At 37.8% G+C, this 13,680-nt stretch overlaps 1 protein-coding gene across 1 annotated transcript in view; it reads left to right on the plus strand.

Annotated features, from left to right (window-relative positions):
* Window positions 1-13,680, plus strand: part of TRPC4 (transient receptor potential cation channel subfamily C member 4) — a 131,864-nt gene that overhangs the window by 64,715 nt on the left and 53,469 nt on the right. The window contains exon 3 of the mRNA XM_041407398.1: window positions 6,397-6,915. Coding sequence (XP_041263332.1) covers window positions 6,397-6,915 — 519 coding nt within the window. The remainder of the gene's footprint in view (window positions 1-6,396; window positions 6,916-13,680) is intronic.

Consider the following 13,680-nt stretch of genomic DNA (forward strand, 5'->3'; position numbering starts at 1 on the left):
ATGGTGTGACATATCCACCCACCACTGCAGAGCTTCAGAAACAGATTGGTCAAATTCTTTTCCTTAATGTGTTACATTAATGCTTTTTGTGCAGTGTGGCTGTCATGGAGACTGGAAGTGATCAGTCCATGATGTGACACTTGTGACACACAAATTGGTTCAGCTGTAATAAGATGAGCATGAACAAGCATTAGAAAGCTCACATCTTTGGGGAGGTTAAGTGTAACTTAAAAAAAACCCCACATCCAAGGTTTGGTAAACTCAGCTTGTGCTTGGAAGAAAAAATGGATGAACATAACTCAAACTTGTACATTTAACTGTCCAAAATTCACAGACTTGTAAAAAGGCAAGCACTGAAGCCTCCTTAAATATGACAGGGATTTTGTGTTACTACAAACATCCCTGTTCCAGTCATGTCCCAGCAAAGCTGAAAGTAAATTTTCAGTAAAATAAATGGACATTATATTACATAAAACAATATTCTAAGTGGGAGGAAGATATCCTTTGCTAACAGTGATTCATATTACCACCAAATGAGGGCATTTAGGCCTGAGCCTTGGAAATATATTATGACACGTGATGTACATTGAGAAGAGTTTACACAGAGGCAAGAATGTCGCCTTTTCCCCCCTTACCAGGAGGAGACAGACTAAAAGCCAGCTCCTAAGGTAACACATTCAGCATTAACTGTTCATACCCTCTTTTCACACATCCTGGAGAGCTGGCCAAAATTATGAATGCAGTACTTTTGGAAAATACCTGTCTTGTATCCCAGCAGTGCAGGTTAAGAGACACAAGCCATGGCTACCTGAGGGTCAGTACCAGCATGAGCACAGCAATCAAGTTTTAAGCTAGTTAGCACATGGCTTGTGTCTGAAGAATAAATTATGTTGAGCTCCATGCTAAGGGGAGTGTTTGCCCGATTTCAGCTATATAAAATTAGATATATATCTTGGGTTGCTTATCAGAGCTCCTCTCTGCTAGGCATCTTTCTTGCATTACACAAAATATAATATTTTCACAGGAAAATATTAGGGACATTTTGTAAAATTAATATTTTGAATTTTGATAATCAAATAGTATAATCATGATAATTTTATATGGAAAAAATGTGGGATTGCCCCTTCTTATTGTTAGATTATAGGGAAATACTGGAATAAAGGAATTTTCAAGATAAATGAAAAAATAATATCTGGAATACTTTGGTAAAAAAATGTCTACACAAAAGTATCTGATTTTTAATTTTTTTTTTTTTTTTTGCTATACCTACCTGGTTTTAATTCATAATGGGATTTACACTAAACTCCAGAGAAAAGAAATCTGGAAGTCAAGCATTAAACACCTTGACAGTCCTGAGGTAAAATGTACATATGAAAATGTTAAAGGACAGAATTTGTAATTAAATCTTATAAAAGTATGCATTCTTTAGAAGTTACAATATTACTAAAGCATTTGCATTTAGTCCTTAGACTGTTATTAGTCAGGTTACAGTGCCTAAGACCCAGTTTTTTACATCTGTTACGTGTCTATTTCCTATAAAAAAGAAAAAAACTAGACATGGTGGTAGAATTCTAACCAATGAAAGATGACACTTCAGTAGCAGATTAAGAGTGTGGTACTTATCATTAGGAAATGTAATGAGTTCAAGGACAATAAACAGGTAGAATCCTTCTCAGGGAGGCCGGGGAAGTTGCCCTGGAAAGCAGACAATGACAGTGTACCTGATGGGTGTTGCATGGCTGGTGTCACACACGCTGCCCAGAAACGATGCTGTCCCTGAGCTCAGCTTGGCCACTTCCATCCATTTGCCTGCCTTACATCCTTGATGTCCAACTGCCTTACATCCAGCTGTACACCACACAGTGAGCACCCTGGGGTGGGAAAAAGCACTTTGAGACAATCAGGAGCTACCACTGCAGTCCTGCTGTTTGTGTGGTCTTGTGAGAATAGTTTCAACATGAGTCTCAGGACCCCTCTGGTGCTGTGACAACTGATTTCAAGTTATCCTGACATGATATCTCTAAGTTATTCAGAATATCTGGATGTTTATTGGTGACTTAGTCCACGGCAAAGGAGTTGCAGTAAGGAGGAGTTTTTGAACCCTTCCAAGGGCAACTACTTCCATTGTCTTAACCTGGATGTATTTCAGGTGATACAATAATGACTTAATAATAGCAAACCAAAGAAGAGAAGAACTCAACGAACCACAATGTTAAGCACGGAACTATGTATGCATAGGGATAACTCTTGTGCTGTGGGCTGTATAGAAATGTAGAGGTAAGAATTTTCAAGGTGTTTGACTTGTAGAGAATTAGTGATAAAGCAGCGAGACTTTGATGACACACTTTAATAATAAAAATTTCCTTATATAACCTGTACTTCATGACGTATGTATTCATCTTATCTGTCATATATTCTCTTTTTGCTTTTGCTTTAGGTTTTTCCTCCAATCATGCAGTCATGATGGACATGACTCAGAATTTCATTCCCCTAGCTGCCTAAAACCAAGTGCGATTTTTTTTCATTTACAAACAAAAGACAAAATAATTGCAAATTAATAAACAAGGACAAGAGCCAAGGAACCTGTCTGTTTGCCCAAGGAAATAGATTTCCATAGATTCTGAGCTCTTGCACTTAAATAGCAGGTAAATGGACTCTGCAGTTTTCAGTCTCTCTGTTGAGATATTGCAGTAATGAATGCTATTATGAGAAATCTAGATGGAGAAAAGGAAAGACATAGAGTTTATGTTTTTTGTTTTCCAAACTGACTGTTTTTCTGTTTCCTGGATGTCTAAGAGATCAACAACAATTGGTCTCTCCTTTGATGTCATAGGGACAGGAAAACATCTCAGTCCTGACTGGCATTAATTTAACCTAGATTTCTCTTCCTGTCATAGCAAAAGAGCTTGTCTTCACACAGACCGTACATGGAATATAAACACATTGAAGAGGACCATTCCATTTGGTATCTAAAAGAATTGTTAGATATCCAAACCAGACTGACTCATTCCCACTTACAGTGAGTGCAGGGAAAAGAAATGTGACAAAAAAAATCTCATGCCCTTGAGCACTAAAGTGTTCAGACTTTGAGCTATCCTTTATTTTCTGATTTGGTTTTTTTTTTTTGTCTTTTTTTTTTGTCTACTAATCACATAGACATTCATAACAAATATACGTAGTCACAAAACTTCTTCATCAGCTCTGTAAATAGTGTTCACAAAATGTAAGAAGGCAAAAATTATTTGACTTTGCCAAGTTTAAGCAGCCTCAAACTTAGCACAACAACTCCAAAATGTAAACACAGTTACACTACTGCTGAGACTTGGGAAGTCACAGTCAGTGACTGTAAGACCTAGTATCTTTCCATCCTTCAGGATTTAAGGCAGACTAGAATGTTTTCTGTGAGTGTTCTGTCGAGGCTTCCAAATGTGTGGCTAATATCAGTGTGTACGGGTTATTTGGCTTGGTTCTCTTTAAAGATAATTATTTTTAGCAGTTTGAAAGTAAAATTCATTGTAAATCTGATAACTTAAGAGCAAATACTCTGGGTCAACTGTTAGATGTTGAAATTTTCTGAATTCCATGAGAGCACTCAGTACTTCAAAGATAAGTACTTCATTTTGCTTCAGATGAGGGAATAATTTGACCCTATTACTTCGATATTGTCATTTAAATTAGCATAAAATCTTAAAATAGGAGGTAAAGGATCAGGGGTTAAAGTAGTGATGTAATTAAAGTTGAAGTCTTAGGGTTTATCCTTTAAGCTGAATTTTTTTCTGTCAGTTAAGGCTAAAAAGATTTAATAAATACTTCTGTGTTTGGGTAAATTCTGATGCGATGAATTCCAAAATGTGTGCATTAGCCTTGAATCTGAGTTAGCTTAAGATGAAAGGTTTTGATAAGCTATGAGAAAAAGCAAGCAGCTTGTAAGGAAATGGACCCCATGTACAAGTCAGTCGCTGTAATGCCATGTTGTTTGAAGCTGTGTCTTAATTTTTCAGAGCTTGCAGCTGATGATATGTTTAAGACAGCCCTCAGTTCTGGCAGGGCTTGAAGCAAGTGTTACTTCAGTACTGTCAGACAGTAAAAAACCAGCGACATGTGAAGTGACAGAGTTATACTCTGAGCAGTCAGTGAGTTTGAAGTTACAGCTTTCTGACCTTGAGTTTTCTGCCCTTGCAGCTCTCTTCTTCACTCCCGGTACCCTAAACCTGAGGCCAAGAGTGAATCTCACTGCTTGTAGCAGACACTGTCAGAACACAACACATGCCTCTCTGTAAACCTTTTTCAGCTCTATGATCACCAAAATCTCATTTCTACTAATGCAAGGTTTGAATCTCTACCACCATTTTCATGCTGTTCTAGTCTCAAAAGCGCTGGCCCAGTTGCAGTTTAGAGAACATGACAAGTGTGTTGGTGTGCATGCAGTGGTCTCTTTTTTTCTATATAACATGTAAGTGAAAGAGAAGTCAAATCTAAGACTGCAATAACCTGTGAGAATTGGGGTAGGAAACAGGTCTCACTTCCCCCACTGACACCAAAGACAGGAGAGAAAACATGCATGGATTTCAAGCCCAGCTCACACTGGACAGGAATAATGGTGTGATGGGGGCACCTGGGCATCCCCAGCTGGGCTCTGTGCAGTGTCCAGCCAGGAGGTGACAGACGTCACAGAGGTGCCCTGGAAGAGACCTGACAGAGCAGCATGGGCAGAGCCACAGAGTCCTCTGGGAAGTCATATGTCCACAGTTGTGGTTTTTCACCTGAGACCAGGCGCAGCACACAGAGCTTCTGTTTTTCCTTGCACCCAAGTGTTCCCTCCATCCATATGTACCTTCAGTATATTCTCAGCTGGGTTCCTTACCTCATGAGTAATATTTAACCCATGTTTCTCTGCACATGCTACGCTGTTTGTACCTCAGAATAAAGCAAGCAGAAGTGAAGTTTCTTGCTCAGAACCACTGGTTGTGAGCACCCACCGGTGAGGATGGCTGCACCCTCTGCACAGGACCATGAGGGTGGGTGTGCCAGCTCAGTCAGCCCACAGTCCTGTGCTAAACAAACTCAGTGCCAGCCTGGCTCAGTGCCGAGCCAAGCGTGCATGTCTGAGTGCATGAGAGGGGAGAAAAGGGGTTTCTACTTGTTGACTCCACATCCCTTCTCAGAATCTGGCGCAGTGACTTAAGGTCAGTAATACACTGTGGCCAGGCAGGTTTTGCTTCCCTAGGGATGTGTGATTGCAGTCCTGAATACCAGATCCCCAGTCTTGACTTTCCAGTCACATTTTACCATTCCCACTCCACTTGTGTGAGGCTTGCATCAAAAATTTTTTCCTCCCTGCAATGGCCATCTGTTTCTCTAGACCTCAGATAACTTTGAGTCAAATCTTTTCCTTTTTTCTTCCTCCTGAAAGAGCATCTCTCAGAGTGCCTCTCTGTAGTGCTCTGTGGATTGAGTTTGTACTTGTTTATTGAGCTGTGGACAAAAGTCAGTCTGTAAGTGATGATGCAAATATAATTTTTTTGGTTGACATTGGCTAATTGAACTCACATTCATAGTCATACAAATCAAATTAATTGTCTTGACCTCTGAAAGGCTTTAGAGTCTGGTAGTGTAAAATAAAGAAACAAGCTTAAAATGAAAAACTTTACAGTCTGTTGATAAAGCAGACTGACAAAACAGAAATACATCTCAGAAAAGGCTTTAAAAATGGTCTCTGGGAACATTTTTTCTACTAACTCCCCTGTTTTCCTATAAACAAAATGTGTTTCTTTGTGCAGGTGAATGTAGAACTGAGCCTTATGACATTAAGCTCTTTGTGGCAAGTATTTTTGTTTCTCCACACAGCCTTACTTTCAACATTCTCTTTAAGAAAACACGTATTTTCTTCTCATTTACTCATTTTCTTCTCATTTACTCTTCTCATTTACTTGACCATTTTATTTTCTAAATCTAACTTGCATATGTGCTGGTCATTGCTTTCTTCAGAGATTCACAGTTATGTCCCCCATGCATTTTCTTCCCTGTGAAACTGAGATAAACCAGTGAGAGACAATAAACAATTTCAATCCTGCTCACTTCAAGGGGTTGGGGAGGAGCATTTGTGTCTAACTCATCCTTGTTTATCTAATAATTTGTTCTAATAAATCACTGTCCTTGGGTTGATTATATATAAACAGGTTCTATGAAAGATCACACCCTGTTTATTGCAATTAATTAACTGGAAAAACACTATCTTAGCAAATTGAATTGTTATATTTAAAGAATTTCCTTCAACTCTGGACAGAAATAAAGATCTATCAGTAAGTGTATTACCTGGTAAACCATTTCTAGCTTAATTTTCTATAATTCTTGTTCAATGAGAAGGCCTGTAAGGGTTTTTGCCTTCTTTCACAGGTACCACCAGTGCTTCTGGACAAGCAGTTTTCAGAATTTACACCGGATATCACCCCTATTATTCTGGCTGCCCACACCAACAATTATGAAATCATAAAGCTCCTTGTGCAGAAAGGGGTGTCTGTGCCCAGGCCACACGAGGTGCGCTGTAACTGTGTCGAATGTGTCTCAAGCTCAGATGTGGACAGCCTCCGCCACTCTCGGTCCAGACTCAATATCTACAAGGCTCTGGCGAGCCCATCCTTGATTGCTTTGTCCAGTGAGGATCCTTTCCTTACTGCTTTTCAACTGAGCTGGGAGCTGCAGGAACTGAGTAAAGTCGAAAATGAGTTTAAGTCAGAGTATGAGGAACTGTCACGGCAATGCAAGCAATTTGCAAAAGATCTCCTGGATCAGACACGGAGTTCCAGGGAATTGGAAATTATTCTTAATTACAGAGATGATAATAGCTTGATAGAAGAACAAAGTGGTAATGATCTTGCAAGATTGAAACTGGCAATTAAGTACCGTCAAAAAGAGGTGAGTGTGCTGGAGAATATTTGAGCATATTCAGTAGTAATAATGTGATAGATAAGAGCCTGAAATACATCCTTTTGAACTGAGACAAGTTTCTGCTTATCTTTTTTTTTTTTTTTTTTTTTTTGTCCTACTAGGTTTCTGCTCTTTTTATAGTTTTAATTAGATGAATTTGAATAGTTGTTATAGTTTGGTAGTATCAGAATTCAAAATGTTCTCTCCTAGCACAGATTCTATGAAACTTTTTTCTTTTACACCTGAATAGATGTAGTCTTCAGTAGTTGTGCTCTGAAGTGCTCTTCAGTAATAGGGTGAGAAATGTATAAAGCATACTTTAAATTAACTTGGACTGTGTCTGACAGAAAGACGCAGCTGTGTTTAAATACACACTAGAGGTACCTCTGTAGAGACCTTTCTTCAAAAAGTATCTATTAAAGATACTGAAACAGAAGTTTCATAGCCATGCATGACTCCCAAAAATGTTGACATTCAGTTTCTCTTTCATATAGAATTCAAAATGGAAATACCTGGGTACTGGTGTCCATGGCAGTTAAAATTTCATACATTTGCTTCACCAATGTGTACATTCAGTTGGAATCAGAGGATGTCTGCATATATTTTTTAAATTACTCAGGTTCTTTTGTGCATGCAAAAGCAAAAGAAGCGAGACACAAAAATGAGTTGGGAAGACAGTTCCCATGATATTTCCAAACCTTCACCTAATCCCTGCACATCATCATGTCAGAATATGTTGTGTTATCTTATTAGGAAACAGTACATACCAAGTCAGCTGAACTATGGAAGTTTATAGGCAAGACAAATGTAAGTATTTAGTATTTGTTCATATTCATTACAGCAAATGCTTAGAAAATTTCCATGTTAAATTGTATCACTGCTAAATCTCTGTAAAGCAAAACATAATAGTAAATGTGTTAAGTTATTAAGTATGTTAGAAAGGTTTGAAGAAATAATAACCAAACATTTAATGATTCTTTTGTTCATTTGAATATAATTTAGTAATCCTAAGAAGCTACTGTGGAGGGAAGGAACTGAAGTACTGATGAAAAAAAACCTCAATTGGTCTCTCACTTCAGAAGTCTTCTAATAAGCATTTTTTTCCTTCAGAAAAATGTATTGCATAATTTTATGTTTTATAGTATAATGTTTCAGGCAACATATTCACTGCCTTCATCAATTATTTTCTGATTGTACTTTGCCAGATTTAACAGCCACTATTTCTATTTCTTTAAATGCCAGTCCTATCTTACAGTCATATAAGAAGCTGAAGCTTGGACTTCTGTTTTGTCAAGGATTCATGCACGGAAATAAAATTCTGACCTCTCATTGTTTAGTTTTTTTTAAACCGTAACACAAAGCTTGATTTTTTTTTTTTTTTTTAATTTGAGATAGAGACAGGGATTGGCATATGTAGGGTGAAATGTTTTTTTATAGTTGCATTCCAAAATGTTTTCCATATTGGTTGCTGAAGCAAACAGTAGCCTCTGTAGCTGTTCAGTTATTTTATTTCTGATTATTACTACAGTATTCTGGTAGGTGCAGCGCTAAGAGCAAGAATCTTACCTCAGGCATAACTATTGCTTGGATTCTAGCTGTCCTGGTCCATATAGATCATGATAAAAATACACCATCAGGGTCTTTCTATTTCTTGTGTTAAGGATGTTACTGGAGACACAGCCTCTGTCTGAATCCAGCAGCCTCCAGGGTCAGGGGATTCAGGGAGCCAGGAGCTCTTGACAGTACAGTATTTTAGGCACTGTATTCACTGTTTTTATAAATTATTTTCAGATGGTACTGCACCAGACTTAACGACAACTATTTCTGTTTCTTTAAATGCCTCTCCTGCAACAAAACAGCAAAACAGATAAGAATGCATTGTCTTCCCCTCTTATCTTACAATCCATCCCTAAAAGCTCAACCTTTATTCATGTTATTACCAAAGAACATTGGAATGCCATACTGGGGCTGAGGTCAGAGCTCCACAAGTAAGAAATCAGATCTGGTTGTCCCGAATGGCCAGTCTCAGTCCAAAAATTACAGCTAAAAGTGACAAAATAATTAGGCATGTGTCCTTTTACATTGTTATTATGATTAAGTGCTCAGGAGTAAGTATTACTTTTTTCCTTTCAAATTGAAAATAATACCAAAACTTATTAGCAATAATTCATTTTGGCATTTTAAGCAAGCAAACATAATAGAACTAAGTCTTGTGAAGGGGTGCAGTAGTCTTTGGATAATATAACTTGGTTTAATCTCAAAACAGAGGATGGTGTAGAACAGCAGATTTAGGGTACTTGTGAAAGCAAACAAGTGGATGGTGACGAATTTTCATTGTGTAAAGAAATGAAAATTGACAAACATGAGTAAAGAAAATTACCAAGCTCAGAGTTTTTGAGGACTTTCCAAAATTACATGATGCTTGAAATGTAGATCTAGAAATGCCTTGTAATGAACAGAGAAAGTCCCTTGAAATTCAGATGATTAAGCTGTGCTTTGTGTAGTGGTCTGCAAGCCCCTGGTATCACCCTGTGTTTGTGGAAATTGAGAAAGTACATTCATTTTTGGAGCTCTCTATGTTCTCCATTTTGCTGTTGAAGAGGACCTTCCACAAACCAGGAACATTATTCCCACTGGATTTGAGGTTCTCCACACTGAAAGTTGCTCATCTCTGTATTTCCATTCCTTTCACACTTGCCATAATACTGTGATTCACATTCATGTGCTATCCAAAGGCCTCTCAGTGATATCAATTCTCAGTCCATGGAGTCAGGTCAGAGGTAACCTACAGTGTATTATCAAGAAAGAAACTTCACTGATAAAATCATGCATCTTCTTTATTAATAACTAATGAGGTTGAAAGATTTATAGTCTCAAGTTTATCTTGCAGGATAATTTCTGGCAAGACTGTGGATAATATCTGTTCAGAGTTATGAGGCTGAACCAGGAGAGTATCTGCCAGAATATGTGGTGTTTTGTAGCATATCCCATGGGACAGAACATCCAAGGTGCTACTTTTTTTTTTCTGTTCATTTTGCACCATTGGTGCCGTTTGAGTGCAAACAAAGACGCTTGTGGTGCCTGTTTCTGACACCTACTGTTGCCTGGGCTACAAACAACAGCAAACAAGAGAGGTTCCCTGAAGTCACACTGCCACCCTGCACTGGGCACAGACATTTTGTTGTCCAGTTACCTGCTGTTTAATATTGTCTCAAGTAAGGGAGAGTTTGGTTTTATGAAGGCCACCATAAGTTCATTGTGGTAGATTCTAAGCACACAATGAGTAGTGAGAAATAAGTTTCCCTGGTTTCTGAACGAAATGAAAATATTATCTGAATCAACTGCAGCTCCACGTAAGGATGTAGAAGGCAAATCCCAAACCCTGTATGTGGTTCACAAGCAAATCTGAGTTCAAATTAATTTGCAATTAATTTGAACTGCAGCAATGCAGTTAAGTAGAAGAGAATAGTAGCTCTCTTTATTGATTAGTAAATAGTCATCTTTTTCACTCATTGCAAAATATGTCTTTTCATGTTACATATATTCAGAGTTTTCAACAGAGATGTCACAGCAAAAACCTAGTTTTTCTTACTGTTCAGTTAGCTTTGTTTTAGCTTTGGTTCTGTTTAGGTATTAAGCATATAGCTACAAAAATTTGAAAAAGTGCGTACTACAATGCTTACTAATTTTCCCTTACATGTGAAATAAAGAAAGGGAGATTAATAGGCTGAATCAATATAATCTGGTTCCACTGTAAGTTTAACCAGTGTGATTTAAATACTTATACTAGTCTTTTATATCTCTGTTTCATTTTTGCCTCATGCTAAATGTCCCATTTCATTTAAGCTATGGCTGTATAAGCTCAAATACAGTAACAGGATGAGGTTATAGTTATTGGTAGTACTGCCTCATTTTGCTTTGTTATTAGACATTCTCATATCAAAACAGAAGAAATAGGAATTTTTAAGTATGTAACTGTTGAGCTTTTCTCTCTCACTTCTTGAATGAGCACTGGCTGGTTTGGTTTGGGTTCACTTTTTTTTCTTTTTTTTGTCTTTTCCATTCTTGGGTTATGTTGATCATCTTTCTCTTCCTCGACAAATACACAATCTCTTGTAAATTTGGAATACCTTATATTGTAAATAGGATGTAAAGAGGTTAAATTCTGCCTATTTCAAATTAGCAGTCTGGAGAGATTTTAATGAGCTTTTTTCTGCTTTTATCTTAAAAAACCTGAAGTAAATGCGTAGTTTATTTAGCTTCCATCCAGTGTTATGTGTCATGTTGAGACCTACCCAAAGAAGCCAAAACTAAGTTTTAAAGTTTTTCTGATACTGAATTAACTTTTTTAAAGGTTTGATTAAAAAATTACTAAATTTTACTTTCTCTCCCTGTTTATTAGACATGCAGCTGCTTAACTACTAAAACTCTCCCAAATACCTCTAGCTGGACCTCTAGATGCTCTCTCTTCCCAGGAGCAAGACATGTTTTTCTGAGTTGTGAGCAGCTGCAGAACATGTACTAGCAAAAGGCTGAGTGAAAAAGGGAGTGGTTTAACAATTTGATGTATTTAAAGAATTAACAAGAGTTCAGTTCTTATTATAATGAATTTCAGGGAAAATGTTTCAGGGAAATCAGCTTCAAACTAAATTAAATACTAAATACAAAATAATGTGATATTCAGATTTCCTGGATCAGTTCAATGTTTCTAGGAAAATGATACTGAAAGATTAAAAAAAAAAAAAAAAAAAAAAAAGTTGTTTGGTTTTGATAATAAAAACCATCTGTTTGCTTTTGCTCAAAAGACGACTTTTTAAAAGGGGATCATTAGTTCTTCCTAGTTTTCTAAGCAAAATACAGCCTCAGTGAAATGAAAATGTTTCACAATAATGTCAAAAATTCAGTGAAATTTTCAATGAAAACATGCCTAATAATTTCAAATCTGTTATTTCATGTCAGTGTCTAAACACTTAATTTCAATGATAAAGAATTTTGTTTGTCTGCAGTTACTTGCAAATCCACTTTAACATGTTTGCCAATTAAATTCGTGTAGCTAATATCATCCATATCATGTTTGTACAGAAACCAGTATAGGCATGATAGAAAGCAAGAATTACTGATTTTCAAAACTATTTTAGCAATTCCTAGAGAAAATAATTTTAAACTACTGAAATGAAAAGTTGCTATGTTCTTAATAATGTTTTTAATGTTTATTTGTAATGAATTGCTCATTAAAAGTCTTTCAGATGCAAAAACATGAACTGCTGACTCTGTAAGCAGGAATGACTTTGGAAAAACAACATCTTAAGGATTGTTCTGTGTTTAAAATTAACCCACACCTGAAACGTAAGCAGAAACACAGTGGCCATGTGTGGCAAGTCACTGTGTATATGAGTATTTGTCAAAAGGCTGCAAAGGTGCACTCAGAAGTCTCCATGTAAAAAATAACAAAACCTCACAAAAACCAGACTCTGATAATATTTGGACATTTTTGACACCAAAGGAAGACATGTTTAGTCTATGAATCACATAACTGGGAGGAGTGATATATACACGTTTGGGTCCATGTCTCCAGAAGACCCATTTCTGCAGACTCTCAGCTATAGTAATCAAAAAATTTGACAAACATTTTTCCATGCTAGAGTCAGGTACTCTAAACTAGGTCATATGTTTGCTTTGTAAATCATGTAAAAGTCTCCATGTTTATAGATAAGGAATCCACAGATTGTTAAATAGTATGAATTAGGTGAGTAGATTGTCTGCTACACATAAGAAGCCTTCTTCTAGTTGGTTATAGAATCCTTTCAGTTGGAAAAAACCCTTAATTCCAACTATTAACCCAGCACTGCCTGAGTTCACCACTAAACCATGTCCCTCAGTGTCACATATACATGTCTTTTGAATACTTCCAGGGATAGTCACTCAAGCATTTCCCTGAGCATCCTGTTCTTGACTAGCCTTTTGGTGAAGAAATTTTTCCCAACATCCAATCTAAACCTCCCCAGTGCAATTTGAGTTAATTCCCTCTCATTCTATCACTCATTACTTAGAAGAAGAGACTGACCTCCACCTCACCATAACCTCCTACTCTCCAGGCTAAACAAACCCAGTTCACTCAGCCACTCTTGATGAGACTTTTGTTTCACAACCTTCTCCTGCTCTGTTTCCCTTCTTTGGACACACTCCAGCACCTCAATGTCCTTCTTGTAGTGAGGGACTCAAAACTGAGCATAAGATTCAAGGCCTCATCAGTGCTGAGTACAGGGGGCAGTCAATCACAGCCCTGTCCTGCTGGCCACACTACTGCTGATACAGGCCAAAGCCCTCTTGGCCACCTGGGCACTCACATGGCTCGTGTTCAACTGCTGTTGAACAGCCCCCAAAGGTCCTTTCCCACTGGGAAGTTTCCCAGCCACTCTGCCCCCATCCTATAGTGCTGCCTGGGGTTGTTATGACACGTGTACAAGACCTGGCACTTGGCCTTGTTGAACCACATGCTGCTGGCCTTCATCCATCCATCCATCCAGCTTTTACAGATCCCTCTGGAGAACCTTCCTATTCTCCAGCAGAACAACACTCTTTCCCAGCTTGGTGTCTTCTGCAAACTGACTGAGGGTGCAGTTAATACCCTCATCCAGATCATTGATGAACATATTAAACAGGACTGGCCCCAACACTGAGCACTGGGGTCACCATTAGTGACCAGCTACCAACTGGATGTAATGCAATTCACCACCATTCTCTGGGCCCAGT

The sequence above is a fragment of the Onychostruthus taczanowskii genome, unplaced genomic scaffold (assembly GCF_017590055.1).
Source record: "Onychostruthus taczanowskii isolate IOZ18803 unplaced genomic scaffold, ASM1759005v1 scaffold26, whole genome shotgun sequence".
Taxonomy (NCBI): domain Eukaryota; kingdom Metazoa; phylum Chordata; class Aves; order Passeriformes; family Passeridae; genus Onychostruthus; species Onychostruthus taczanowskii.